General features: G+C 42.4%; 1 protein-coding gene across 1 annotated transcript in view; it reads left to right on the top strand.

Annotated features, from left to right (window-relative positions):
• sugct (succinyl-CoA:glutarate-CoA transferase) overlaps nt 1-20,393 on the top strand; it is a 121,267-nt gene extending 100,874 nt beyond the window's left edge. Inside the window, exons 13-14 of the mRNA XM_083995825.1 lie at nt 6,657-6,720; nt 20,205-20,393. Coding sequence (XP_083851951.1) covers nt 6,657-6,720; nt 20,205-20,368 — 228 coding nt within the window. The 3' untranslated portion in view covers nt 20,369-20,393. The remainder of the gene's footprint in view (nt 1-6,656; nt 6,721-20,204) is intronic.
• The last annotated feature ends 6,395 nt before the right edge of the window (nt 20,394-26,788 follow it).

Consider the following 26,788-nt stretch of genomic DNA (forward strand, 5'->3'; position numbering starts at 1 on the left):
AGTAATCCCCCCCATCAACAAACTGAAGTGTTCCTTTCAGCTCTGAATGAGCCGTTCATATCATTCATATCTCCATGGAGCGGGTAAGCTCGGTGCTGCTGCCATGTGGTGTCTCCATGTTTTTACGTTGCGTGGCAGCGTGACGGTAGGAAACCATGGAAACTCAGCGGAGACACCGGAGCTGTCGGCTCAGGTCGAGGTGGCGTCTGTGAAAAGTCACCGCGGTAACGCAGTGAGGAGGAATGGAGCGTTACACTGATGCTGCATTCACCTGCAGTCGGGCAGACGGCCGTCGGTAACAAACCAGATGTCATTTTAGTCACAGAAGTGGAGAGAAAGCCGGTAAAACATGGGTCAGGTAAACAATACGACATCGCCATGACAACATATTGTCACGTGTATTGTTTTGCCTCGTGCTGACGGACCACTTGTTTACATAGAGGCTTGTTTATGCTGTTACATGCAGCGGCTGTCGTCCATCTGCCGTCTGCCCAATTTCACGTGAATGCAGCATGAAAAATACGACCGAGTTGCTTGCGATATAAAACGCAACGCTAGATGGGAGTAATTCCTACACAATGTCCCTTTAAACTAAAGGATGTTAAAAAGTAAGGAAAAGAAGAAAGTGGATGGAAAAGGAGAGAGAGGCAGTTGTTTGGCTGTCAGAGGGAGGAGGAAGAGGAAGAGGAGGGAGGCGGGGGTGGGGGGGCATGAGAGGAGCATAGATAAACATACACTGAAGAACACATGGTTATATATATAGAAACACACACACACACACACAGACAGTTGCTCCAGTGTGTGTGTGTGTGGAAAATAAGACATATGTCTGTGCCTCTGTGCCAGGCATTTTTTCCATACACACACAAACACACACACCTTTTCCAAATCCTCCAGAGACAGTCGTGTGGCCGATTCCATCGCACACAGATTTTGAATGTTATTATTTACATGATGTCTTCTTCTCCAGCACATGAACACACCTCAGGATAGCATCACACCAGAGAGGGGACGACACACAGTCAGCTGCCAAAATACCACCTCTGTTTATGTATTCATCCACGGTCCGATGTGTTGAATAAGAACTAGTTATTTAGAGAAGCTGAGCAGCTCACCCTCAGAGACAGGAGATAGAGCTGTACTGGTTCTTAAAGGGATAGTTCAACATTTTGGCAAATTGGCCCATTGCCATAATCCCTATAGTTTTAGCAGTAGGTTTGTTACCTTTAATTGTCGGTGCAAGCTGTTTTCAGAACGGCGGAGCAGAGCCGCAAGCTGCTCAGAGCTACGCTACAGAGGCTTTCCCTCATCAAACACAACATCAAATACAATACAGCGTTCCCGTTGGGGGCAGTTTTTCGACAAGCAGTCTCTGTATTCACCTCGAAAACAACTCCATCTCGTAACGTTCTGTTATTGTCTCATAGTGTGGTGAATGTGCAGGTCACAACTTGTCCACCAGAGTGTTTTGGAGTTGTTGGATTGTGTATTTGATGAGTTTGATGAGGGAAACCAAGAAATTCCATTAGCCTCCGTAGCGTAGCTCTGAGCAGCTCACGGCTCTGCTCCGCCGTTCTCAAAATAGCTTGCATCGACAATTAAAGGTAACAAACCTACTCCTAAAACTATAGGGATTATGGCAATGGGCCAATTTGCCAAAATGTTGAACTGTCCCTTTTAACCACCAATACATCTTCTTGTGGATCAACACTTCAAGTAAAACATGTAACAAAAGGAAAATTTGGAGCTTTAGAATAGTGCTAATTGAATTCCTCTGTCCAGTGGGCCGCAGTTTATTGATCGAATTTCCATTTTCCACTGTTTGAAATATTTCACTTTCTGATCTTTGTCCATTTGCTCTACTGTGTATATTTTCACATAATCGCTCTAACATGTGGACGTGATTTCTTCATTTTTTCCACTTTTCTCTGCCTCGTGTTTGTTTTGTGATCTCTGCTCTTAATCTCCTTTGAGTTTTCCCTCTTCACTCTTTATTGCTTCCTGATGTATTGATTAGATTTATGCCGAAGATGATCGGTGCCATCAGTGTCTCTCAGGTGCAGTTGAACCGTGGACCGAGTGAATGTCCAGCGCCGCTCCACAGGAACAGATGTTGTGTCAGCTTGAGTCTCCGAGGCTCTTCAGGATTAACGCTCGCTATCAATAAATGAAATCAATCCCAGACCGAGCTGATCACATCCCTCCTGAGAGGAGGCTCACATGTTCTGTTCTGGGGGCCGTGGCCGCCCTCATCTCTATTCATCCCCTTATTCCTGCGTCACTTCCTGTTTTGCTGTTGTCCAGGTTCTTCTGTTAAACCGATCGGAGCTTCCTGTCTCCGACGTTCCCTCCCCCGGGTCTCCTCCCTGATAAAAGATTTGTCTCGGTCTGTGTCACCACATGTGGAAACTTCCAGGTCAGCGAGCCCTGATCGGCTCAGGGTCAGGACGACCAGGATGGAGTGAAACCAGGTCTACTTACACTCCTCCTTCACTCTCTTTCTCTGAGTTGACTGTTCAAAAATAGACACAGGCGAAGCAGCGTCTGCCATTCTGACGTCACCCCGTGTCGCTGCATGCTCCGTCTGTGATTCAGGCGTGAACATGACATGACCTCAGTGATCATCAGTGTGTTAGCTCGGTGGGCTTGACACGACCTCTGGATGACCTTCAGACTGATCTCCGGTCTGGTTTTTCCCCTCTTGTGTCACAGAAAGCTGCAGCACAGTCTTAGGCTGTCTTTACACTACAGGCCTTGATGCCCAATTCCGATTTGTTGCCTACATCCATTTTTTTGTCTGTCTGTTTACATGTTCTATTGAAGTGACATATCTGAGATTTTTTTTCATGTATTGTCCCGCGGTAAAAAAAAAAAAAAAATCATAGCTCACGTCCATTTGCCGCTGCTAAAGAATCTTTATTTTCTTCTCTTTTATTTTATTTTTTATTTTTTTGTGTGTGTGTGTGTGTGTGGGGGGTGGGGTCGTCATTCTGCGTCAGCATTCATACGTCACTCCACCGTGAGAAGTGGGAGGGGCGAGGCCTTTTTTTGCTGGTTGCCATGGTGAATCATCTCAGGGTCAAGTTACCTCAGAGTTGATTGAACTAACTGTTTTCACCTGTTCTGAAACCCAAAACTCTGAGTTTCCTATCTCAGAGTAGATCAACTCAGAGTTCAGGATTAGACTCAGAGTTTGTTAAACCTGCTTTGCTTGTGTGCAACGACCTGCATGCATAGACACAGTTGGCTACCAAAGCAGAGGAGGAAGTCAGCTGTTCACCAGCTGCAGGTAAACAACATACACTGTCCTCAATATCCGCTATTGACGCATTATTTCATTATATAAAAGAGCAGTGTTATCTGTGTGTTTTTATCACGTACCTGGGGAAAAAAGCATCAATATGAATATAACTGCTTTTTTCCCATCCAAAATCATTTTTTCCTCCTAAATCCATGTTTTCCTCACGTTTCTGTCTTTGTTGATGGAAACAGTCCTGAACTCGACAGTCGACTAGTAAGGTCTACCCTGGAAGCTAGAGTAAAGAGGTATGTGATAAAAACACACGTTAACACAGCTCTCTCATATTAACATAGTTATCCACACTGGTGGTGAGGAACTGGCGGATGTTGGCGGTGTGTAGTGATATTTTGCCAAGGCCAACGTTAGAAGAACTGCCCCCATTACTTTATTGTTTACTGTTTAACTGCAGTGTATTTCAAAGGAGGTTAAATCGAAAGCAACTGGACTTAGTTATTTGTCTAGGAAGACGTTTCACCTCTCATCCAAGAGGCTTCATCAGTTCATGTACGCAGCTAACCAGGCTGGGACTGGTCCAACTATCTGGTGTGGAGACTCACTATTTAACCTCTTGTGTGGGCGTTCACAAGTGATGATGTCACTGGTTCCCTTTTGTGCTCCAAGTGCCAACGACAGTCGTTGGAGTGACAGTCGTTGGTGGGAAGTTGGTTTCGACTTCGTTAGTGCCCTATTGTGTTCTAACGGCAGTCGTTGGAGTCACTTGCCACTTGTGAACAGTGGTTGTTCTTTGAGGCTAGATGGTTGAGTCTCCTGGGAAGGGATGAAAGGGCAGCATTGTAAATTGGCGATAGGTGGTGTCTCAGACCTCCTCCCCTGTTGAGGGAAGGTTTTTCTACTTTTACAAAAATGGCTTCTTTAACTCCTCTTTCAAACCATCTGTCCTCTCTGTCTAGGATTTGGACATTGCTGTCCTCAAAGGAGTGGGCTTTCTCCTTGAGATGTAGATGGACAGCAGAGTCCAGTCCTGAGGAGTTTGCTCTCCTGTGTTGGGCCATGCGTTTATGCAGTGGTTGTTTTGTTTCTCCAATGTAGAGGTCTTTGCATTCCTCGTTGCATTGGACTGCATACACCAGATTGCTTTTGTGGGTGTGTGGTGTTCTGTCCTTGGGATGTACCAGTCTCTGTCTGAGTGTGTTGCTGGGTTTGAAATACACAGGGATACGGTGTTTGTTAAAGATCCTCCTGAGTTTTTCTGATACTCCCGACACATATGGAATGACTATGTTTTTTCTCTTGTTTTGTCTTTCTTTCTCAACCACTTTGCTGGTTTTCTTTCTGGAAGCAGCTGCAGTTTTCACAAAGGTCCAGTTAGGGTAACCACAAGTTGTGAGGGCGCCTCTCAGGTGCTTGTGTTCTGCCCCTTGGGCCTGTGAGCTGGTGGGCACGTTATCAGCTCTGTGTTGCAAAGTTCTGATAACACCAAGCTTATGTTCCAGAGGGTGGTGAGAGTCGAAAAGTAGATATTGGTCTGTATGTTGGACCAGTCCCAGCCTGGTTAGCTGCGTACATGAACTGATGAAGCCTCTTGGATGAGAGGTGAAACGTCTTCCTAGACAAATAACTAAGTCCAGTTGCTTTCGATTTAACCTCCTTTGAAATACTATGACCTGGACAATGAGAATATGCACCGGCCTAACTGCAGTGTAGCGCAGCTAGCAAGAGGAGAGCTAGGTCTGGTCTGCACATATTTTTCTCAGATTTTTTCCTATGGTGGCACTCTGGGACCTAGAGCTGTAGAGCTTTACTTAGAAAATGACCGGAATTCTCCTTTAAGAGGAAACAAATCAGAATTGGTCCACTTTAACCATGTCGACAGCCTTAGAAACATTTTCACACCTGTGCATTGAGACTGCGTTCTCGTCACCTGTCTGTGTCCACATTAAGTGAAGGTTGTGAAGTCAGAGTGCTCTTTTGTGAGAGGTCAAAGGTCACACTGATTCACTATCATCAGCTCCAGTTTAGAAAAGAGGTGTTATAAGGAATAATACATGTAGGTTTACCAGGATCACACCTGGAGATTACGTAAGAGAGGGACATGACGAAAGGCTGCATCTGTGCTCTCTCATCCCTCTGCCACCGACTGAGAGATGGAGGGATGAAGAGGAGGGGGAGGAGGAGGAGGAGGTGACGCGTCACTCGTAGTTCTTGCTCATGTACAGAGGAAGTCGTGCGTGCATGGAGGGAGAGAGGAAACCACTCAACTCGTCATCACTCCTGACTGAACAAAGCGTGTGTGTCATGTGTGTGACAGACTGTGATTTCCTCAGACCTGGAGTCTGTTAGAGCAGCTTCAGTCAAACTGAATGTGCTTCAACTGCACTGCTGCACTTCAGTTTGAAAACACATCCCATTCAAAAGCTGTGACCTGCAGATATTTTGGAGTTTGTTGGGAAGTTGAGACAAGGTTTGAATTAGAAAAAGACTTTACATGTATTTGTCTTCTTCTCTCCTGTGTGTGTGGCTCTGAGCTCACTGATAAGAAGCAAACCTTTAAAAGCACTTCATAAACTAAAAAAAAAGACTGTCATTCACGGAGACTGGTTCTATTAAACAAGCAGCAGATTAATCCGAATGTTTGCGGCGTCAGGATGGTGTGTGTGTGGATCTGAGTCAAGTTATACTGCTGTGTGTGTGTGTGAGAGAGGCAGCAGAGCTCTGGAGGGTCAGTTTTAAAGCCCCAGTATGTAACTTATTTGGCTTTTTATTAGCAATAATCAAATATGTCTTTCATAAATCCGTATTTCACTGAAGTGGAATCACACCCGCATACAAATGAAAGCTTCCTCGTACCTTAGAATGAGTTGTTACAAGTCGTTACAAATACATAAGTGGGCGACGCACCGAACCGAGGCGGCCATGTTGCATCGTCATTTTTTACGTTGAGTGGCAGCGTGACCGTATGTAACCACGGAAACTCAGCGGAGCTGTGGGCTCGGCCTGTTAAAACTGTCACCACTGTGTAGTGTGAGGAAGGACGGAGGCACTGGTGTTGCATTCAGGTGCAGTCAGGCAGACGGCCGTCGGCAAACCAACCGGATGTCATTTTACTCACGAGAGAAAGACGGTAAAACGTGGGTCAGGTAAACAATACCACATCACCATGACAACATATTGTCACGCCTGTATTGTTTTGCCTCGTGCTGGAGGAACACTTGTTTACATAGACGCTTGTTTATCCTGTTACATGCAGCGTCTGTTGTCTGTCTGACGTCTGCCCCATTTCACGTGAATGCAACATCAAGAATACGTTCAGATATGCAACCGCACTGCTAGATGGGGGGAATTCCTACACATTACACCTTTAATGTTTTTTTGTTGTCTGTTTGTTTGTTTACAGGTGAAACACAATGGTTTGATACAGGAGATGAATCATCCAACAGCAGGACGCATCGCTATACCTGGTCAGCACACACACACACACACACACACACACACACACACACACACACACACACACACACACACTGTTGTCCTCTCTCTAACCTTAACTTTCTGTCTTTGACACCAACTTGTTAAATGACATTTTCCAAGAAGTGGTGTTTTCCTGTCCTGTGGGACAGAAATGGTCATGGACACACTCAGTCTCACACACACACACACATACAGAAAGACTATCAAACACCACACGCACACACGCACACACAAACACACATACACAGAAAGACTCTCAAACACCACACACATAAAAACACTCTCTGCTGGAATGATCCCGTTATGAATTTTCCTTCAGATACACAAACAAATATTTCTCATTAAAACCACAGGATCCCGTTCAGCAGCCAAACACACACACACAAACACACATACCCATACACACACACACACCTGTCCATTGGGACTCTCCCGCTTGGTTGGTTTGATGGATCTCAGTGTGTTTCCACCAAGAGGAAGCTCTTTGTCCACCACCGTGTATTTACACTGTAATCAATCTTATACTGTGTGTGTGTGTGTGTGTGTGTGTGTGTGTGTGTGTGTGTGTGTGTGTGTGTGTGTGTGTGTGTGTGTGTGTGTGTGTGTGTGTGTGTGTGTGTGTGTGTGTGTGTGTGTGTGTGTGTGTGTATGACTGTGTGTATCAGACCCAGCAGGAAGACATTCATAATGAGCCGAGGCAGGTGTGTGTTGGGTTTGGTGTGGAGCCAGACAAGTGGGCTTCGGTTTTCTGTGAAATCATGAACAGAGTTTGTTACAGAACCAACAGATGAATCAAAGTGAAACTAACTGCATCGTTAATCTTCAGCTCTTTACGTCCACCTCCACCTCGGCCTCAGTCAGCGGTCAGCCACCACCTGCTCTGACCTGAGATTAGACCGGATTTCTAGATTTGTCAGCCTCCAGGTTTTTGATTGGTCCACAGCGTCAAGCTGGTGGATGTCTCTGCTACATGGTTGATCCAAGTTTTTCACTTTTTGCTCTTTGCAAAGATAAATATCCTCCCAGTTCTGTAAAGTGTAGACCTGAAGAGGTCCAGTGGTTGTCCATGATCCTCAGAGTTATAATGCATTCCTTCAGTGTGTTACCATAATCAACACAAATATACACATTTGCAAATACAGTATGTATCAATCAATCAATCAATCAATCAATCAATCAATCAATCAATCAATCAATCAATCAATCAATCAATCAATCAATCAATCAATCAATCAGTCATCACCTTTCAAACAAATCAAATGCAATTTAAAATACTTTACAGTTTGATTGAAAACCAAAAACAATGTAAGAAGTAAAATCAAAAAGGACATGGAGACCAATGCACACTGCACCATGAAAGATGAGTAGTTAAAAATAATAAAAGTTCAAGAATAAACATAGAAACAATCAGTAAAATAACAATAAAAAGGAATAAAAACATAGAAAATAATACAAAAAAAAAACCCGTAGCTACAGCTGTACAGCGCCGCATCCACTGTGCTCTGGCTCAAATGAACGGCGCAAAGGCCTGGGTGGTTTTTGCGGCTGCCTTGGTTAAAGCATGTGTACGTGCATGGGGGGCACAAATCAAGGAAGGAAGCCTGTACGCGGAAAGACATCGGCTCCGAGATGTAGAAGAAGAGAAACACACATTTCAGGACCGCTGACTTGTATCATCAGAACAGACATGTCCTATGACTTTCAGCCTCCTTTCATATTAACAGAGGAGGGGCAATACCTGACAATCCAAAAACAACATCACTGACAGACAAGCAGTGAAACATTACCATGATTAAGATCACAGATTTTTCTGGTTTGAGAATAGATGGAAACGTGAAGGAAATTTAAGAGCACAACTCCACAACAGAGGGAACATATTTTTTTTCTTTTTATTGTGGAACATTTACGGTTTATGACTTCACATCTTGTTGCTTTTATTATTTTATTTAATATTTATGCAGCTCCACAGGTCCGACATGAGAGCTCTTCTTTATTTCACCATCAGTTTGTGTCTAAATGTAGCTGTGACCCACTGTACAAGAGGCTCTTTATCAGCCATGTGGTGTCTCTATGGAGCTGTCAATGTGCTTTGTTCACTGGCCCCATTCAAACGGCATGAGGGAGGTGGGGGGGGTGAACACTTAACTCGAGGTTGCGGACGCCATGATGGGATCTGGTCTGTAACAGACGGGGGACAAAAGCGTCTCCTGAGAGACACGGGGGCCACACAGCTGAGGGGGATTTAAATAAATACTGTGTGAGGGGAATTAGAGTCAGAGCTGAACACAGAGACGTGTCAGTTCACAGGAGGTCCAAGTTATGTGGAGGTGAGAAGTGACAGGAGCTGGTGCAACACAGTGAGTGACAGAGGGGGGGGGGGGGGGGGGGGTCTATCTAATGGAGCCAGAGTATAACATCTGTCAAAGGCCTCTCTCTTAGACACACACACGCACATACATGCTAGTAACATAATGTGATATCCCTTGATGCTCAATGATTTTCCTGTAATCTTCCATCTCCTGTGATGTAGCTACACCAGACCACAATGCGAGAGTAATTTCTTGTGTGTGTGTGTGCGTGCATGCGTGTGTTTGTGTGCCAGAAGTCTATTCACCACCTTAACAATATTCTTTTCTCTTCTTTGCTCTTCACGTTCCTGTTCTGTTCTTTCCATCTTTGTTTAGTAAACACCGGGCACAAGTGTGCTCATTTGTGTGTGTGTGTGCGTCAGTGCGTGCATGTGTTTGTGTGTGTGTGTGTTGTCTGTAACTTGGAGGTCAACTGAGCATGAAAACGTGCCGCTCAGAACATCCATTGATTTACCCGACCCGATGGTATTTCTCTGTTTGTGTGTGTATGGGTCGGGGGGTGGGGGGGCAGTGGGGCAGGAGGGGGTCAGAAATAACTCCTAATAAGCAGCAGAAGTGTGTATGGCTTTGTTCTGTACAGAAAGACAGTGTGCAGTCAGATGTACTTTGTTTTTAAAGGTCCTACATGCAACTTTTTGTGAATATAGGTCATTTTAGCTTCAGCAGCAGTCTTGTCGAAAAACATTGTGTGTTCAGCATTAAACTAAACCAACAAAGCCACCTTTTTGTTTTGCCCCAGTTTCTTTCACATCATTTCATCTACAGGAGTTAGCATGCTAACCAGTTAGCTCCATCTCGATCACCCCATCTCATGTAGCCTCCAGTCTGTGCTGAAGACGTAGCTGCTCAGACCTTTAAAGTCCCCCTAAAGAGGCATTTTAAAAATTGTAAAAATGCTCTGCTATGACCATTTTTTGTTTAAAATTGCTTTCCCACAAAAAAGTTGTTTAAAAAAGCTCCCAAATAGGCTAAACACAGGTCTACTATTTCTCCCTTATTGAAAAATCCAGATTCTATGAATATTCATGAGTATGCAAATGTGCATCATGACTCGCGCCCGCCCACCGCCGCCGTGTTGCTAAGTAACAGCAGTGTGCGTTAACGGGGCAGGGGAAACGGAGGAGTGAAGTCAAAACACAAGGTTTGCACTGGAGTTCGAACCTGGTCTCCCGCATGCAATGTGGCAACTAAACCTCTGGGCCACAGCAACTAATGATAACATGCTTGAACATCTAGCTGTGTAAGTAAATCACATCACAGTGAACAACAAATCAGATGCAAAACAAATTCAACGGGATTGGTTGCTAGTTTCGTGACTCCAATTTGAAAAATTGAATCCAATTTTTTCAGACTCTGGTTTTGAAACTGCATTTTCAAGTGTAAAATGCTCAGTTATGGCGTGGATTAGCAATTTTGCTCCTGCTTTGTAGCAGAGCCCACACAATAAATTGACATGTTAATCATTTCAAAAAGGGCATTTTTGGTTTAGGGGGTCTTTAACCTCCTACCATGTAAACACAATACTTGGCTGAAGGTCTTGGTAAGCTGGTAGCTGTCGATGCTAACGTCAGCTATGTAGCGGTAGGCTAACTAAACTTTAGGAAGATTTTTTTTTTTAATTCAAATTGTCGGATGACTACACGAACATCACCTGGGAATATCAACAGACTGCAGAGGTCCTTCTATCCTTCCTTCCTTCTCTCTTTTCTTTTGCTTGATGGACAAACAGATGAAGGGCAGAAGAAATGAACAACTGTGAATGAATAGACATTACATAATCTTATTTTTAATCATTTGCCCTGACACCCCTACACACACACACACACACACATACATACACACACACTTGTTGAGCGTCATTGAAGGGGAAAACAGGTTGCTAATGGTTTGAAAATAGAAGAGCTGTTCACACACACACACAGACACACACACACAGACACAGAGACAGTCATGCATAAAACCATGCAGAGTGACACACACATACACACATGTTTGTGTGATCATGCACGTGTGGGCTCAGACGCACACACACACACTGACTGTGAGAGTTCAGCTCATTAGTGCTGCTCTTTAAAAAACAGCTGATTGTTGTGAGTTTCCCAAAATAAACTGTTTGTTCCCTTTTGCTGTCCGAGTCCTCGCACTCCTCCCTCACTTCCTGCCCCCCCCCCCCCCCCCCCCCTCCTTTTTACCTCCAAAACTTCACTGTTAGGAAAAAAAAAATTATCATTATCAGAGCAACAGCAACCTGCTGGCAGCAATTAACCACTGAGTCTGTAATTCATGTGACAGCTGCTGATTCACGCACAGAGGGCCCAACATGCTGTGTCGTGGAAATCAGCACAGCGCCGTGACGACAGGTGTACGACGTGCACAGGTACATAACATGCACTTACCTGTGGGGATATGCAAATACCAGAGCGTGCACGTGTTCCACAGTGAAGGTCCAGCCAATCTGTAATCTGTGGCTGTGCAAAAGAAACCCAGGGAATGATGGTGCCTTCACTTGTCCAATGAACAAGGAGTAAACACATTAACAAGCTTGTGATCTCTGCCAACAATGGTGGAGTGTGGATCTCCATCAGCACTAAGTTTAGATAACCACATTACACCAGCAGACATGTTGATACATGGAGGAAGGATTCACTTCCAGCCTAAATTAAATAAAAAAAGAAAAAAAATGCTTCTTTGTTAAAGGGATAGTTCACCCAAAATTCAAATTGCACTCATTATCTACTCACCCTCATGTGGACTAAGGGCTGGGAGAAGTTTCAGAGTCCTCCGTGGCTTCTCTGAGTTACAGGGGGTCTCGGCATAGCAGTGCATGTCCATATAACGGTTGCAAATGGATACCAACTGTCTTCGTAACAAAAAGACACACCAAAAAACATCCAAATACCTCCATGCTGCTCGTATGTAATGTCCGTCTTGTATTGAAGCCCCGAAATGCGAAATTGTTCCGAAAAAAATGAAATAAGTCTATATTTCAAGCTTGTTTTGTAGCGGAAGCTCCTCTTCCCGGGAAGAGGACGGACCCTGGTTCGTCCAAATTGTCGCATGTGTGTCGCATTTTTTTCAGAACAATTTCACATTTCTGGGCTTCAATACAAGACATTACATACGGGCAGCATGGAGGTATTTGGATGTTTTTTGGTGTGTCTTTTTGTTACGAAGAAAAGTGGTATCCACTTGCAACCGTTATATGGACATGCACTGCTACGCCGAGACCCCCTGTAACTCAGAGAAGCCACGGAGGACTCTGAAACTTCTCCCAGCCCTTAGTCCACATGAGGGTGAGTAGATAATGAGTGCAATTTGAATTTTGGGTGAACTATCCCTTTAATGTGTTGTGACCATTGATTGGAAATACTCATGGATGAAAACCTCTGTGACGTCTCATGTGGGTTTCTGAACAGGGGTTTAGAAGTTGTTGCCATCACATCTTCACCACCTCTAGGGTCGTCATGAAGAATGAAATGTTAAGATCAAAGATGTTTCTGTACCAGGATGTAAACATGTTCATTTCTGCTGTAAAGGTGGACATTTTGACATGGGAGTCTATGGGGACTTGGAGACTCACTCTAGTGGTCAGTAGAGGAACTCCAGTTTGTGGTTTTTGGGTGTTGGCTTCATCTTCAGCCTTGTGGTTGCTGCATGGTTGTTATATGATGTTGGCGTTGTAACAGGATCAGTCGAGGCAGCATTGTTTGATGAAGGTGAAGATCCAGGTTGGTTACAACTCAGGGAGCAGCACAGGGCATGGTCACAGAAAAGGTTAAGTTATATAAAAGAATGAATAAATGGTCAGGTAATTCAAAGCACAGTCTTTAGGGGTCCCTGATTCAAAACAATAAAAGGCACCAATGGATGTTGCAATGAAATAGCATGAGATCATGGGAGTTACCCTCCCTTGGTTTGGATTCCTTCAGTGTCAGTGGTTCAGGAGATCAAACAGACCTGGTCATTATAAATCATCTTCATCTGGTTAAAATATACGTTTGGAAACCACCAAATTCTAAAAATGATCCTCTGGTGATCATCATTGATAGGCGACCAAATGGAATGGAGCATTCCCATGATTAGTTTCACACATTTCTCTTATTTGTGAATTAATTTTGGGAGAATGTCCCACTGCTCCTCTGTTAGAGTTCACAGAAACACAATGACTGTAGAAGAACAGCTGTTTCTGAGATTCTGTACCAGGATAGAGATATGTGGACCAGGTGGAGACCACTGATGTAGACCCTTGTATGTCTTTGCACCCTTTCTTCTCAAATCAGCTATCAGCTCCTTGTTTTCATTGACTTGGAGCTGGAGCTGGAATTGGACTCCAACCAAACTGGAGGTGGTGTTTACCCATCACACTTCATCCAGCCATCCCATCTCACCCCATCAAGCTCCATTTGTGAAATGTCAGCCTAAGAATTCAGATTCAGACACTATTCATCCCAAGAGAGGGCAATTCCCACGGTGTAATTGCATACAGACTACATGTGCTGATGGACGAATCCACCACAACAAGTGCCATGTCTGTGGTGGTTATCTGGTCTGTTGGCAGGCAGCGTCAGTGCTGGCATGTCTCTACAAATATGGATGTGATGACCACGTTTTGGGCGAGTGTTTCATGGCCTCTACATGTGATGGAGCATCAGTAACGCTGGCAGGAGAGCAGAGGCTGCTGCACAACTTTCCTCCAGATTCCCACACAGTCGATGTTCTTGAGGCTTAATCATTTCAGGATTTTTCATCGATTGCTTTGCGCTGTATATTATGCCTCACCCTAAAAACCACAGAGAATTGGTCCAATGTGCACAGTGTCAGGCAGCATCTTCTTGTAATAAGATGCTTTTTGTCATTATTATGACAAAATGCAGACATCAAAGCTGTTGAGAGGAAACTACATAGTGATTCAGTGCCGTTTCATAGTTCTGCCAAAAATGTAATCAGGGATTGAACAGAGATTAAATATCAGACTCATAATTCAATTAAAGAATCAAATCCATTTAATTTGTGAAAACATGTCCAGACCCACAACCGTACTTGAAAACTCTCAGCAATGTTGCATCCTCAAGAGAAGTACAGTAGCCTACCAAGTTTGAAGCATTCCTCTGAAAACCTAAAAAGTTAACAAAAAAGGGCACTTGTAGTTTTTTTTAAATTCGTTTTTTTTCTCCAAATTGCCCATTAAAAAAAAAAAAAAAAAAAAGGTAAAATGATTCGCATGACATTTCACTAAAAACAAAGATAAAATAAGCTCCCATAACTAATAGTCAACATTATCAGTAATAAAAGTTAATTTCTGTAAATTACATTAAGAAAAAAAATCTCAATACATCCAGCAACTGATACAAATATTGAGGAAAAGCAAAAAAAACAAAAAACAAAAACACAATAATGAAAACAAAGATAACATCTCAGAACTGCTTGTACCAGGACCAAAAACAAAAACAAAAGAAAAGAAGAAAAAAAAAAAAAACAATCCAGGGACTCTTCCAATATCTTTGTCTTTCTAACATTGTATTTCCTGTCTCAATTAAGTGGTATTTACTTGAATGATGTAAGGGCTAATATAAAAATAAAAAAGAAGAGAAAAATAAACCTGTTAGGATTAGGAAACACATTAATTAATGCAGCCTATTAGAAAGCAGTTAATGTTTACTGAAAGTTAGTTAATAAATGTAAAAGTTGAATAATGTAATCAGTTATCATTATGTATGCATTACTCAGCATTAATTAACACATTAGTTTATATATTCATGCTTAATAATGTACTAACTAACGTTAATTATACAACAAGTAGTTCCGACCAAGCAATCTGATTGGTCAATAAGACATTTAGAACGTGCTCAAATCAGCATTACAGCACGGCTGACTCATCACTGAAAATATTACTTCGCCATGTCATGTTGTTTACACATCTCCATGGCGACATGGATTTTTCCCCTTTTATTTTCAGAAACGTCATTTATTGCTCGTGAAAATAAATCACAAACTACACTGACCTCCTGTAGGTTGTTCCTGACAGCTGCCAACGTCACATTTATAGAACAATTATGTTATTTTATTTTTTGTTAATATATTGTAAACTTCCCCGTTACAGCCGACTCGAGAGGATTGTCTCCCTCCCATGTGTGTAACGTTACAAAGTCGGAGAGACACGAGTTGTGATCGCGGTGAATATGTTTTTTAAAAAATATGTCCTGGAGCTGAATATTTCATTAGATAAAACGGAGGTGATTACCTGTATGTTTCTCTCTCTCCCTCTCTCTTGCTTGCGCCTTTGGGGCTTTTAAATAATCTGGAGTAATCGTTTGGCTTTCTCTATCAGCTGTGTCGGCGACACGGCGCTATAACTTCATTTACATGCAGAGTTTCCGGTTGTAGAAGCTACATCTGTGAAAGGAAAAAAACGGCATATTTGTTATAACTTGGGCGAGTTTGTGCAGTGTTGATTTAGTTCGGGAAAGTCCGAGACCGCGTTAAAACATGAATGTCAGCTCAGAGTTCACTCATCTGGGACTAGAAAATCATTTCTGTTGCTGGGTCCTTACTAAGGTTCGGACTATTTGCTGTAGAGGTGAACTAGGTTCCATTACACATAGGAGTCTACTGACGTGACTGATTGTGTTTCAGTTATTAGTCAGACCCCATTTATTTCCATGGAAACGGGAAGCACACTCGCAAAAAACTTTAAATTTTGAGAGCAAAACGTCCATCAACATGAATATTTATTTAATTATACGCTTTATTTTGTTGGTAATTGTTGTATAATCGTTTAATCGTTTGTGTCCAAACTTTTGACTTTACAATAAGGGTCCCTTAATTAAGCAATATTACCCTCGAGGGTAATATTGCTTAATTAAGGGACCCTTATTGTAAAGTCAAAAGTTTGGACACACCTTCTCATTCAATGTTTTTTCTTTATTTTTATTACTTTCTACATTGTAGAGTCAAACAGAAGACATCAAAACTATAAAGTAGCACATGGAATTAGTGAACAAAAAGTGTTAAACAAAGCAGATTATGTTTTTTTGAAGTAGCCACCTTTTGCTTTGATGGCAGCTTTGATGATGACCTTCTCTCATCATCTTCATGAGTTCGTCACCTGGAACAGTTCTCTAACGGTCTTGTAGAGTTCCCAGAGGAGCTGAGCTCTTATTGGTTGTTTTACCTTCAACTCATCACAAACCATCTCAGTTGGCTTTGGGTCAGGTGACAGATTTGAACGTTTTTCTGTTTACAACATAACTGCATGTGTGTTCCTCCAGAGTTTTGATGTCTTTAGTATGAATCTACAATGTAGAAAGTCAATACAAATAAAGAAAAGCCATTGAATGAAAAGGTGTGTCCAAACTGTTGACTGGTATTGTACATTTTCACATGGACAGGTGCTTGTCCAGACTTGATAACTTTTGAAAAGGTAAGGCTCTGAAAAGGCTGTGCAATTTCACTAAAGAGAATAATAAAATAAAGAAAGAAAGAGAAATTTCATTATGGTTCAGTGCTTGTGCCCTATTAATAAAGAATATGAGAACAGAGAGCAGAGGAAACAGTTTGGTCGACTGGCACAAAGAGAAGCTGCTTGTAAGAGTTTGTTCCCAATTATGTGGAACACTGAGAACTTGATAACATATGACAGGTGACACACACACACACACACGCATGCACGCACGCACACACACACTCACACACACACACACACACACACAGTTGTGTATTTTGAGAAAGAAAGCTAAATGCAGCAGAGACACAAAGTACCTCCTCCAGATTCTGTCACATTTTGAACTGTGTTTTAGAAGAACATTTTAAATCAGTATGTACCTGATACAGGACTTTCAGGAGGTCAAGGCAGGTCAGATGTTCCTCTCTCCAGCACTACCCACGGGGGGATCGTGAGTTGTGCCCATGTGCAGGGCCGTTATATAGGGAAGAAAGGTGATGATAACTCTAGGGGCCCAATGCCAGGTAGGGACCACAAAAAACCCCAGTAGTCTAATCTTTCTATGACTGAATTATTCTGCATAAGACCCTGACTAATACTCATAGTAATGCTGCATTAGCATCAAAACAAAGTAGGCTAAATAAAAAATGATAATACATACGTAGTCTAAGAAAAACAGTGGAAAAGTAAGGGGCCCACTTTAGTATTCTTTCAGGGGGCCCAGAATTCCTAGCAACGGCCCTGCCCATGTGCCACATCCATGTAGTCCAGTGTTTTTCAACCTTGGGGTCGGGACCCCACATGGGGTCGCCTGGAATTCAAATGGGGTCACCTTAAAATGTCTAGTAATTGATAAAAAAAAATTACTGATAAAAATATTATGATTAAAAACACAACACACAATCTAAACCAGCTGTATACTTCTATACTTTCACTTTCTCGAATATAAATCGAGTTCAAATAAAATGCAGCATATAAAAATATCTGAGCTGGCTCATCTTGATTGATGGCCACGATCATGAGATTGCGGAGTCGCCAGAAATTTGTGATGTCAAAATGGGGTCACGAGCCAATAAAGGTTGGGAACCACTGATGTATGTCGTCCCTTCAGCCTGGTCTGACTCTGACCAACAGGGCCACACCCAGAAAACTTCCAAAGACCAGACACCCAAACCTCCACTCCCTTCTCTACTGAAGGCTCCCTCCTCTACGCATCACCGCCACCCTAAAATAGTGGAGGAGTGGATGTGTCCCTGTGATCCTCAGAGCTGTGGTCCCAGGGGAGGTGCCAGATCAAGAGAGGTTGTTGTTGTTTTTTGTACCCAACAAAGGAGATCACCAGAGTGTGTCTAGTGTCTGGGTTTTGATCCGCAGACGGATCTTCCAACAACAAGTAATACGTAAGCTAAAGATATAACCATAATGTTTAAAGGTACATCAGTGTCTCATTTATGAGAGAACAATAATAAAAACTAATGAATATGAATTGCAGAAATACACAATCTCATTGATTTAAATACACTCAGATATGTAGGCTATTCATACAACAAATGGTCATATGTGCATTAAAATACACAACTGGGACAAAACAAGGGCTTTAATGCTCATTACATGAGTAAAACTGTATTGTAAACTGTAACTTCTACTGTATTTCATGGTATTGTCTTTGACACTTGTGTTGTCAAAGACAATACCATGAAATACAGTTTGACCCAGATGTTTTTTTATTATTTTTTATCTATAAGAGACATAATCAGAGCAGTTGCATAAAATGACAAGAAAAGAAAATGTAAATTCAAAGTTCAAAGTTTTCTTCATGAATTGATAATGTCATGGTTATTTCATAAAGTTGTTTTATCGACGTCTTCATCTTCTGTTGATTTTCACGTCCTGTCTCTGTCTCTCTGAGGACGGGAATGGCAGAAACAGAAATGTGAATGAGAGTACGGGAGAAACTGAGCAACGGAGTTAGAGAGAAGAAAGGGAGGAAGAGGGAGAGAGAGAGAGATGAAGGTTGGAGGCATCATCGGTGACATCTTCATTGACCCCTCCTCTCATCCTCATCATAAATGTCATCATCCTCTCTGCTGTCTTTTAATGAGTCCCTGTGGCTTCAAGTTACATGTTTCATTATCACGCACACATGCGCACACACACGTGCACGCATAGAAACAGATGCATAAATGTATTTAGAGTATTTCTGTATCACCACTGTGTGTTTTATCACTTCTTATATTCATATATTTTCTGTTTGCAAATAAAGTTAATTAGAGGTCGGGGGGTTAGTTGGGGGTGGGGGCAGCGGATGTGGTCAGAGGCATCAGTCCATGTGTAGTTACTGCTGGAAAACACACGCACAGATAGAGAGCATGAGGAGGCTGGCTTTGATGAAGAGGAGGATGTAGAAGGAGACAACATGTTTGAGTGTTTTATTGCTGGGAATGATTTGTGTGTTTGCATGTGCATGTGTGAGTGTTAAGTTCAAACTTGCAGCCCTGACAGTCCTGTGTGTTGGCCCATAGAGGCAGCAGAGGACGTTACAGCAGCAGGGTGCTGCTCTGTTCTCAGTCCTGAGGGTCACACTGCTGATGAAAGGGTTCAACCTCTCAGGAGTCACATTCACTCAGTCTATGACCTCACAGCTGTTGCATCACAACTTACACCTGCTTTACCTGAAGTTTATAGTGTATAGAAGAGACATTGTTCTTTACAAAAAGGCTATTTGTATTAAAATATTAGAATTTTATTTTATTTTATAAAAGATCTGTGATAAAAAAAAAGGCATTAAAAGAAATATACTTACATTAAGCTATACTGTATCCATGATAATTAGAACTTGGTGAAGGTCAGATAACAAAGAGCTTCCACTTCCCGAAAGGCTTTAATGTGAAACATCAGCAGGAAGTCGTGCTGGTCACTCTTGGTGGTTGAGAGGAACAACTTTAAAGGGATAGTTCAACATTTTGGCAAATTGGCCCATTGCCATAATCGCTATAGTCATAGCAGTAGGTTTGTTACCTGTATTTGTCAGTGCAAGCTATTTTTCGAACGGCAGAGCAGAGCCGTGAGCTGCTCAGAGCTACGCTACGGAGGCTAATGGGATTTCTTGGTTTCCCTCATCAAACTCATCAAATACACAATCCAACAACTCCAAAATGCTCTGGTGGACAAGTTGTGACCTGCACATTCACCACACTATGAGATAATAACAGAACTTTACCAGACAGAGTTGTTTTAGAGGTAAATGCACAGACTGCTTGCTGAAAAACTGCCCCTGAAGACAGGCATCAGCGGTTAACTTTCCGTTATTATCTCATAGCGTGGTGAATGTGCAGGTCACAACTTGTCCACCAGAGTGTTTTGGAGTTGTTGGATTGTATATTTGGGAAACCAAGAAATCCCATGAGCCTCCGTAGCGTAGCTCTGAGCAGCTCGCTGCTCGGCTCGGCCGTTCTAAAAATAGCTTGCACCGACAAATAAAGGTAACGAACCGACTGCTATGACTATAGCGATTATGGCAATGGGCCAATTTGCCAAAATGTTGAACTATCCCTTTAATGAGAGGAAAGAGTGATGTCATTAAATAGAGGTGGGGTCAAATTCATTATATTATCAGACAGGTCTTGAAAAGTGATTTGCCACGTGGTTGTTTTCCCGTCTTCAGGTCCGGCTGTCCAGTTCAGCACCTTCACCCCCGGTGGACCGACGCCTCCTCCTGTGATTGGTCAGCACACTGTGCAGGTGCTGCGGAACATCCTATCCTACAGCGATGACATCATTCAAAAGCTTCTGGCATCGAGAGCAGTGGTCCAGAATGAAGTGTCCTGATTGGATGAGGAAAAACAAGGGGAAGCACAAAACCTACACTCCTTATGAGGGAAACCACACTCCAGCTTTACAGTATTAACATCATTATTTTAATATTCAAGCGTTTCTGCTGCTGCTTTCAGGACTTTGCCCACATGAGCTGTGCTCATTTGCCCTTTTTCTACCTGTCACCAACCTGATGTTTACTATGCACTATAGAATCAGTTAAACCAGATCTAATGGTTTAAAACAGATTTAAGCTATTTAACAGTATTTGGAAGGACTTTTTGTCCTTTTAAATCTCAGTGAATTGCTTGTAAAAATAATTGTCGATTGCTTTCTGGAAATAAAGATATTTTTTAAGCACTTCATCACTTTGGGCTTCCTGATGTACTCATAGATCTTTGTTATTTCATACTCATTTTTCTTAACCCCCCTTAAAGGGACAACAAGGAGTTTGTATTTGGTTATAAAAAAGTATCACATTAATGTGGATGAATCTACACGACCAACACTTGTTAATGGTTCCATTTTCGATGAATATATCGCTTTGTCTTTATAGTTATTTTGTTATCGGCTTGCCCAGCATTTCCTTTCGGTTTCGTGGACGCTGCTATTGATTATAATATTGAAAAAGAGTGTTTCATGTTTAACTTTATGTCTTTTGGAGATCATTTCATCTGCCACTTACTGAACTGTTCACATTAACAGACATTTTGACCAGGGGTGCCCACATTTTTGCATGCCACTGTAAGCAGGCAGAACGCCATAGCCAAGTGGCAGGCATGATGTTCTGATGTTCAATGAACATAGTCATGGTGAACAAACAGCAGTGGAAGGCTGTACTGATAGGAGGATGTAGGAGCACGAGCAGATGGACAATTGGGAAAGTCGTGGAGAGTGGAGGTAGAGGTTGTCTTCATATTAACCCTGGTGGTTAGAAATCATTATAATTACTTATAAAAGTGTTGAGATATGGCAATATACTGTACCTTTACTCTTTAGTTTCTAATACAATAAAATATGTAAACATGTAATCCAATATAAGGCTAAAGGATAGAATGTGTAAATCATGTGTAGTTTAAAGTTAAACATTTTGATTGAAGTTCCTCTCAAAAACAGGGCTGTTTTGGCTACCACTCTGACCCAACATTGTAATATTGCAACAAGTATAAAACAAGCTCTAAATAAAATGTAGGGCATATATGTACAATAACTACATATGTTCATGTTCTAGACATTGTAATAAACACAAAAAAAAGCATTTTACTTACTTGAATTAGATTCACTGGACTGGATGTCCAGTGAATCGAACGGATGTTGCTCGACCAAAAAATTGGAGATTGTGTGATTTCTTGACCTGAGGGCGGGCACATATACAAATTTTGGATCCAATTGCACTGTTAGAACAAACTATAGGACCAAATGATCATGTTAATGTGGTTGAACCAAAAAAAAAAAAAAAAAAAATTGAGTTTTTTTGGGGATAACCGAAATTGTTGTAATTATGCAACAACATGGCAGGCTGGGGGAGTGGTTCCATCAGTCTCCAGGTACAGTACAACATCCAAGACCTCTGTCCAGAAGAGTACCGGCCTGACAGCTGAGATCCTGCTCAGGACCCTCCAATTCCCAGGACTCTGGTAGACGACCAAGGCTTGAAGGAGGAACAGACCGCCCACCGGGGTGAGTGAGGATTTTTTTTCTATACTCTCTTTTCTCATGTAAACTGTTGGGTGATGAGTGACCTCATCTACAGATATTGTTTTGGGACGCGAGAGGGAAAAGTTTTGGCTGCGCTTTGTTTCTGACGTTAATAATCCCAGATCATCGCTCAAACCTCGGAGACACATCAGAAACACAGAAGTGAAGTCCCAGCAGGTTGATTCATCCTGCCGTACGAGGTGATGTCTTGCTCCTTCAGGGATAAACTGTAGGAAATGTTGAGGCGGCCGCTGATGTGGTAGGAGAGGCAGGTCGACAGTTTGATTAATTGAGATGAAATCCTCCAGTACAAGGCGGATAAATCAAATGAACGTGATGTTTACCGAATTCGAGGAAATGTGACGCATCTGGACGGCGACAGTTGTCCGGGGAGACGCAGACTGACATGTTTATTTGAGTTTTGGAGGGAGGCGGGGGAGGGGACGGGGGAGGCTCAGGTGTGATTCATCACAAGCCGGGGAATTACTGTATTCACCGTGTCCAAAAACCAACAGCTCCGGTCCAGGATCGGATTTCACTTTTTTTTGTTGAGAGGAGTGATACCTCTGACAAAACATGAATGGAACTAAGTCCTTTGGCTTGGTAAACATCTGGAGCTTTGTATTTATCCAAACATGATAGATTTTAAAGATATTCCTGAAAACACAGTTAAATATCTGGACCCAGAGGCCGGGTAGGCCACAGTAGTATTACAGCTACCAGAGGAAACACTTATGTCATGTCTTCCTTAAAGGGATAGTTCACCCAAAATTGAAATTGCACTCATCTACTCACCCTCATGTGGACTAAGGGCTGGGAGAAGTTTCAGAGTCCTCCGTGGCTTCTCTGAGTTACAGGGGGTCTCGGCGTAGCAGTGCATGTCCATATAACGGTTGCAAATGGATACCAACTGTCTTCGTAACAAAAAGACACACCAAAAAACATCCAAATACCTCCATGCTGCTCCTATGTAATGTCCGTCTTGTATTGAAGCCCCGAAATGCGAAATTGTCCCGAAAAAAAAAAAAAAGTCTATATTTCAAGCTTGTTTGTAGCGGAAGCTCCTCTTCCCGGTTCGTCAAATTTGGATGAACCAGGGTCTGTCCTCTTCCCAGTTCGTTACGAAGACAGTTGGTATCCATTTGCAACCGTTATATGGACATGCACTGCTACGCCGAGACCCCCTGTAACTCAGAGAAGCCACGGAGGACTCTGAAAATTCTCACAGCTCTTAGTCGACATGAGGGTGAGTAGATAATGAGTGAAATTTCAATTTTGGGTGAACTATCCCTTTAAGGGGACTGTGATGGGGAGTAAATATTCGACTTTATGAAATCTACTGTACAAGTGGTGCAAATTCTAGTAGTTTGAGATGTAATTTCCCTGACTGATCTTCATATTCAAGAAAAACAGTGTTGATCAAGAAAACACAACACAAAAGAACAAAAATGTAATTCCCTTCCCATATGTCTGTGGGGTAACAGAACGGATACAAAGAACCGTGAAAAAGCATAAAACAAACATGGTGATCAAACCACACGCAAAGTTAAGTCAGTTCCTGCTGCTGCAACTGAAAGACAAAAATAGAACAAAACAAAAAATGCAACGTTATAAACAAAACCCCATGTCATTCCTGCAGTAAAACACATGGAAGGACCTTCTTCACACGGAAAAGAGAACACCAAAAAGAGTGTGAAAAGGAAACAATGGGGAGACTCACAAGCACAAAAAAGGGGAAAGCAGAACAGGGAATATTGAAATCAGCCATATCAGACCACTGAAAGAGAAATATCCACATTATGGGCTAGGATGGAGCCAAAATCATCAGGTCAGAGCCACACAAACACAGGCGATGTGTGAGAGAGGTAATAGAAATCGGAAAATGGGCCAACAACAGCATGAACACAGATGAGGGAGCATTCATGATGATCTGACAGGTTGGCCACAACGTCATAGACATCAGCTGACTTCTTTTTTTTTAAACATGTCAAAGGTAAAAACATTTATTTTTGTCTGTTAAAAAAACGTAAAAAACTCTAACTGACAAAGAAGAACAAATGAAGAAAAAGAGTGATTTAAGAGCAGCTGGACTCGACCCATAAAGACGTAATCTAGAAGGTGAACGTATCAGGAACCGAGTCCAGCTGCTCTAGTCTGCACCCAACTTTACTTGAAATATTTAATTTGTCCAAGAAAGAATGAGCACAGCGAGGTTCAGAATTTTTTCTTTATTGGCTTCAATAAGGATAATATTTCATTGTTTTCATCAGAGCTGGAAATAGCTGGTGAAGAACACCACAGGAGAAAACAGTGTGAAGATGTGAGATTGAATCCAAATAGGGACATGAGATTGCTGGTGATAAAGGAAATCTGGCTTTATGTAAATAACTTCAACTGTGCTCCACTCGCTAGAAGTTAGATCACACCGTGGTCTTCCCCGTCTTTCAACCAGTCTCTGCTCACAGGGGTCTCACTGCAGACGGCCAACCAGAGTTCCTGCTGCTAGAAATGCAATTTGCTGTCCAGGAGCTGTCCAATCAGGTCCAGGTGATTAATTGGGTGGTGAGACGCTGGTCAAACAAAAACAGATCTTGGTCCAATTCTAAAATTAGTTAGAGGAAACCAATTGTGGGCTAAAACTGGTTTGAATCTTTACATCTTAAAGGGATAGTTCAACATTTTTTGCAAATTGTTCCATTAGCATAATCCCTATAGTTTTAAGAGTAGGTTCATGTCAGTGCAAGCTATTTTTAGAATGGCGGAGCAGAGCCGTAAGCTGAGAGCTACGCTATGGAGGCAAATGGAATTTCAAACTCATCAAATACACAATCCAAAATCCAAAACGCTCTGGTGGACAAGTTGTGACCTGCGCATTCACCACGCTATGAGATAATATCAGAACGTTACCAGACAGAGTTGTTTTCGAGGTAAATTCATTCAAAACCACTAGTGTGCGTTCCTGTCGGGGGCAGTTATTCGGCTAGCAGTCTCTGCATTTGCCATGAAATCAACTCTGTCTGGTAACGTTCCATTATCTCATAGCGTGGTGAATGTGCAGGTCACAACTTGTCCACCAGAATGTTGTGGAGTTGTTGGATTGTGTATTTGATGAGTTTGATGAGGGAAACCAAGAAATCCCACGAGCCTCCGTAGTGTTGCTCTGAGCAGCTCGTGGCTCTGCTCCGCCGTTCTAAAAACAGCTTGCACCAACCAATAAAGGTGATGAACCTACTGCTATGACTATAGCGATTATGGCAATGGGCCAATTTGCCAAACTGTTGAACTATCCCTTTAAGCTTCAGGAGGAGTGAAAAGTAGAATAGTTAAAAGTCCTCTCATCTGTGCAGAGTAGGTAATAAAGGCAAAACCTGCTAAAAAAATATAATGAAGAAGAAAAACAAAACACAGAAGGTCAGTTTAGGTTGTCAGAGGTGACAGGGTGGGACTTTCTGCTGGTCTCATCTCCCTGGTGACGATAAACGGAAGAGGCAGCGCTCTTCACACCTCATACACATTCAGCAGTACATGAAACTTATGCAATGAACTTGTGCAATGCATGCGAAGAACAGTGTCCGCACAGTTTTGGCCATATTTGGCTCCACTCTGTAGCTTCAGCTTGTGTTGAATCTTTATTTTGGCGAGAGAGTGTAAAAACAGGTTTTTTACAGAAAGAGCCGCTGACAGCAGTAAATGGAGTTTGGTTGAAAGGTGCCGTTGCTCAGATAAAACATCTTTGAACAATTTGCATATTTTCCCATGAGCCTCTGATATTACATGTATGAAAGTAAATTGCATCACATGATGCTCTGTGTGGGTTTTGAATCTGATCCAGATGCAGATTGAAATTTTTAGTTTCCACTTTTCAATAAAAGACCTTTGTTTGGAGTGGACGTGGCAGAGTTCGTCGATAGCCATGCAGTGTAGCTACTTGATACTTAATGCATTCTTACAGACTGAAAACAGGTGTTTGAGTATTGCACCAGACCAGACCAGACCAGGTGTATCCGACCTGGGCCTCGGCAGGCTGTCCACATACTTTTGGCCGTATGCAGTAGTTTACAAAAATGTGATGAACTCCTGCTCTTCAGATGTTTGTTTCTGCTTGTGTCCTATTTCATAGATGAGAACAGGAAGCTGCACACAGGCGCTGCAGAAGTCCCTCTCCCTCTCTCTCCTTCTCTCTCTTTCTCTCTCTTTCTCTCTCTCTCTCTAGCTCTCTCTCTCTCACTGTTCTGGTCATGCTCGCCCGCTTAGTTGGCTGCCTCTGTGTTGAACTCGGTGTGTGAGAGAGAAATTCGGATGTACGTAACTCACCAGCTCTTTAAGTGTCCCTTATTCCCCGACATCTGGAGTGTGTGTATCTGTGTATGTGTGTGTGTGTGTGTGTGTGCGTGTGTGCAGGAAACGAAAGGCTCTCTGTCCAGCCTAATGTTGAACACAGACACAGTTATATGAGAGAGACAGGGACTAATATAACGTTCGGTAACACTGACACCGAGGTCACAGTCTGACTTCACATCAGTGGATCTGAATGATACTTTTATTTTGAAGGGTTATATTATACATACTGTAGCTGCAGCGTGTTCACCTGTAAAGCTGCTCTGCGCCTCGCGGACCCACAAACATGAAACACAGGAATAAAACGTCAAGAATGTGTCATAAAGAGGAGAAATGTACCAGTTTATTATGAAAGTGGTGGTGGTCAACTTCAGACTGAGACGTCTCCAGCACTGGAAT

This window comes from Trachurus trachurus (genome assembly GCF_905171665.1).
Source record: "Trachurus trachurus genome assembly, chromosome: 20".
Classification (NCBI taxonomy): Eukaryota; Metazoa; Chordata; class Actinopteri; order Carangiformes; family Carangidae; genus Trachurus; species Trachurus trachurus.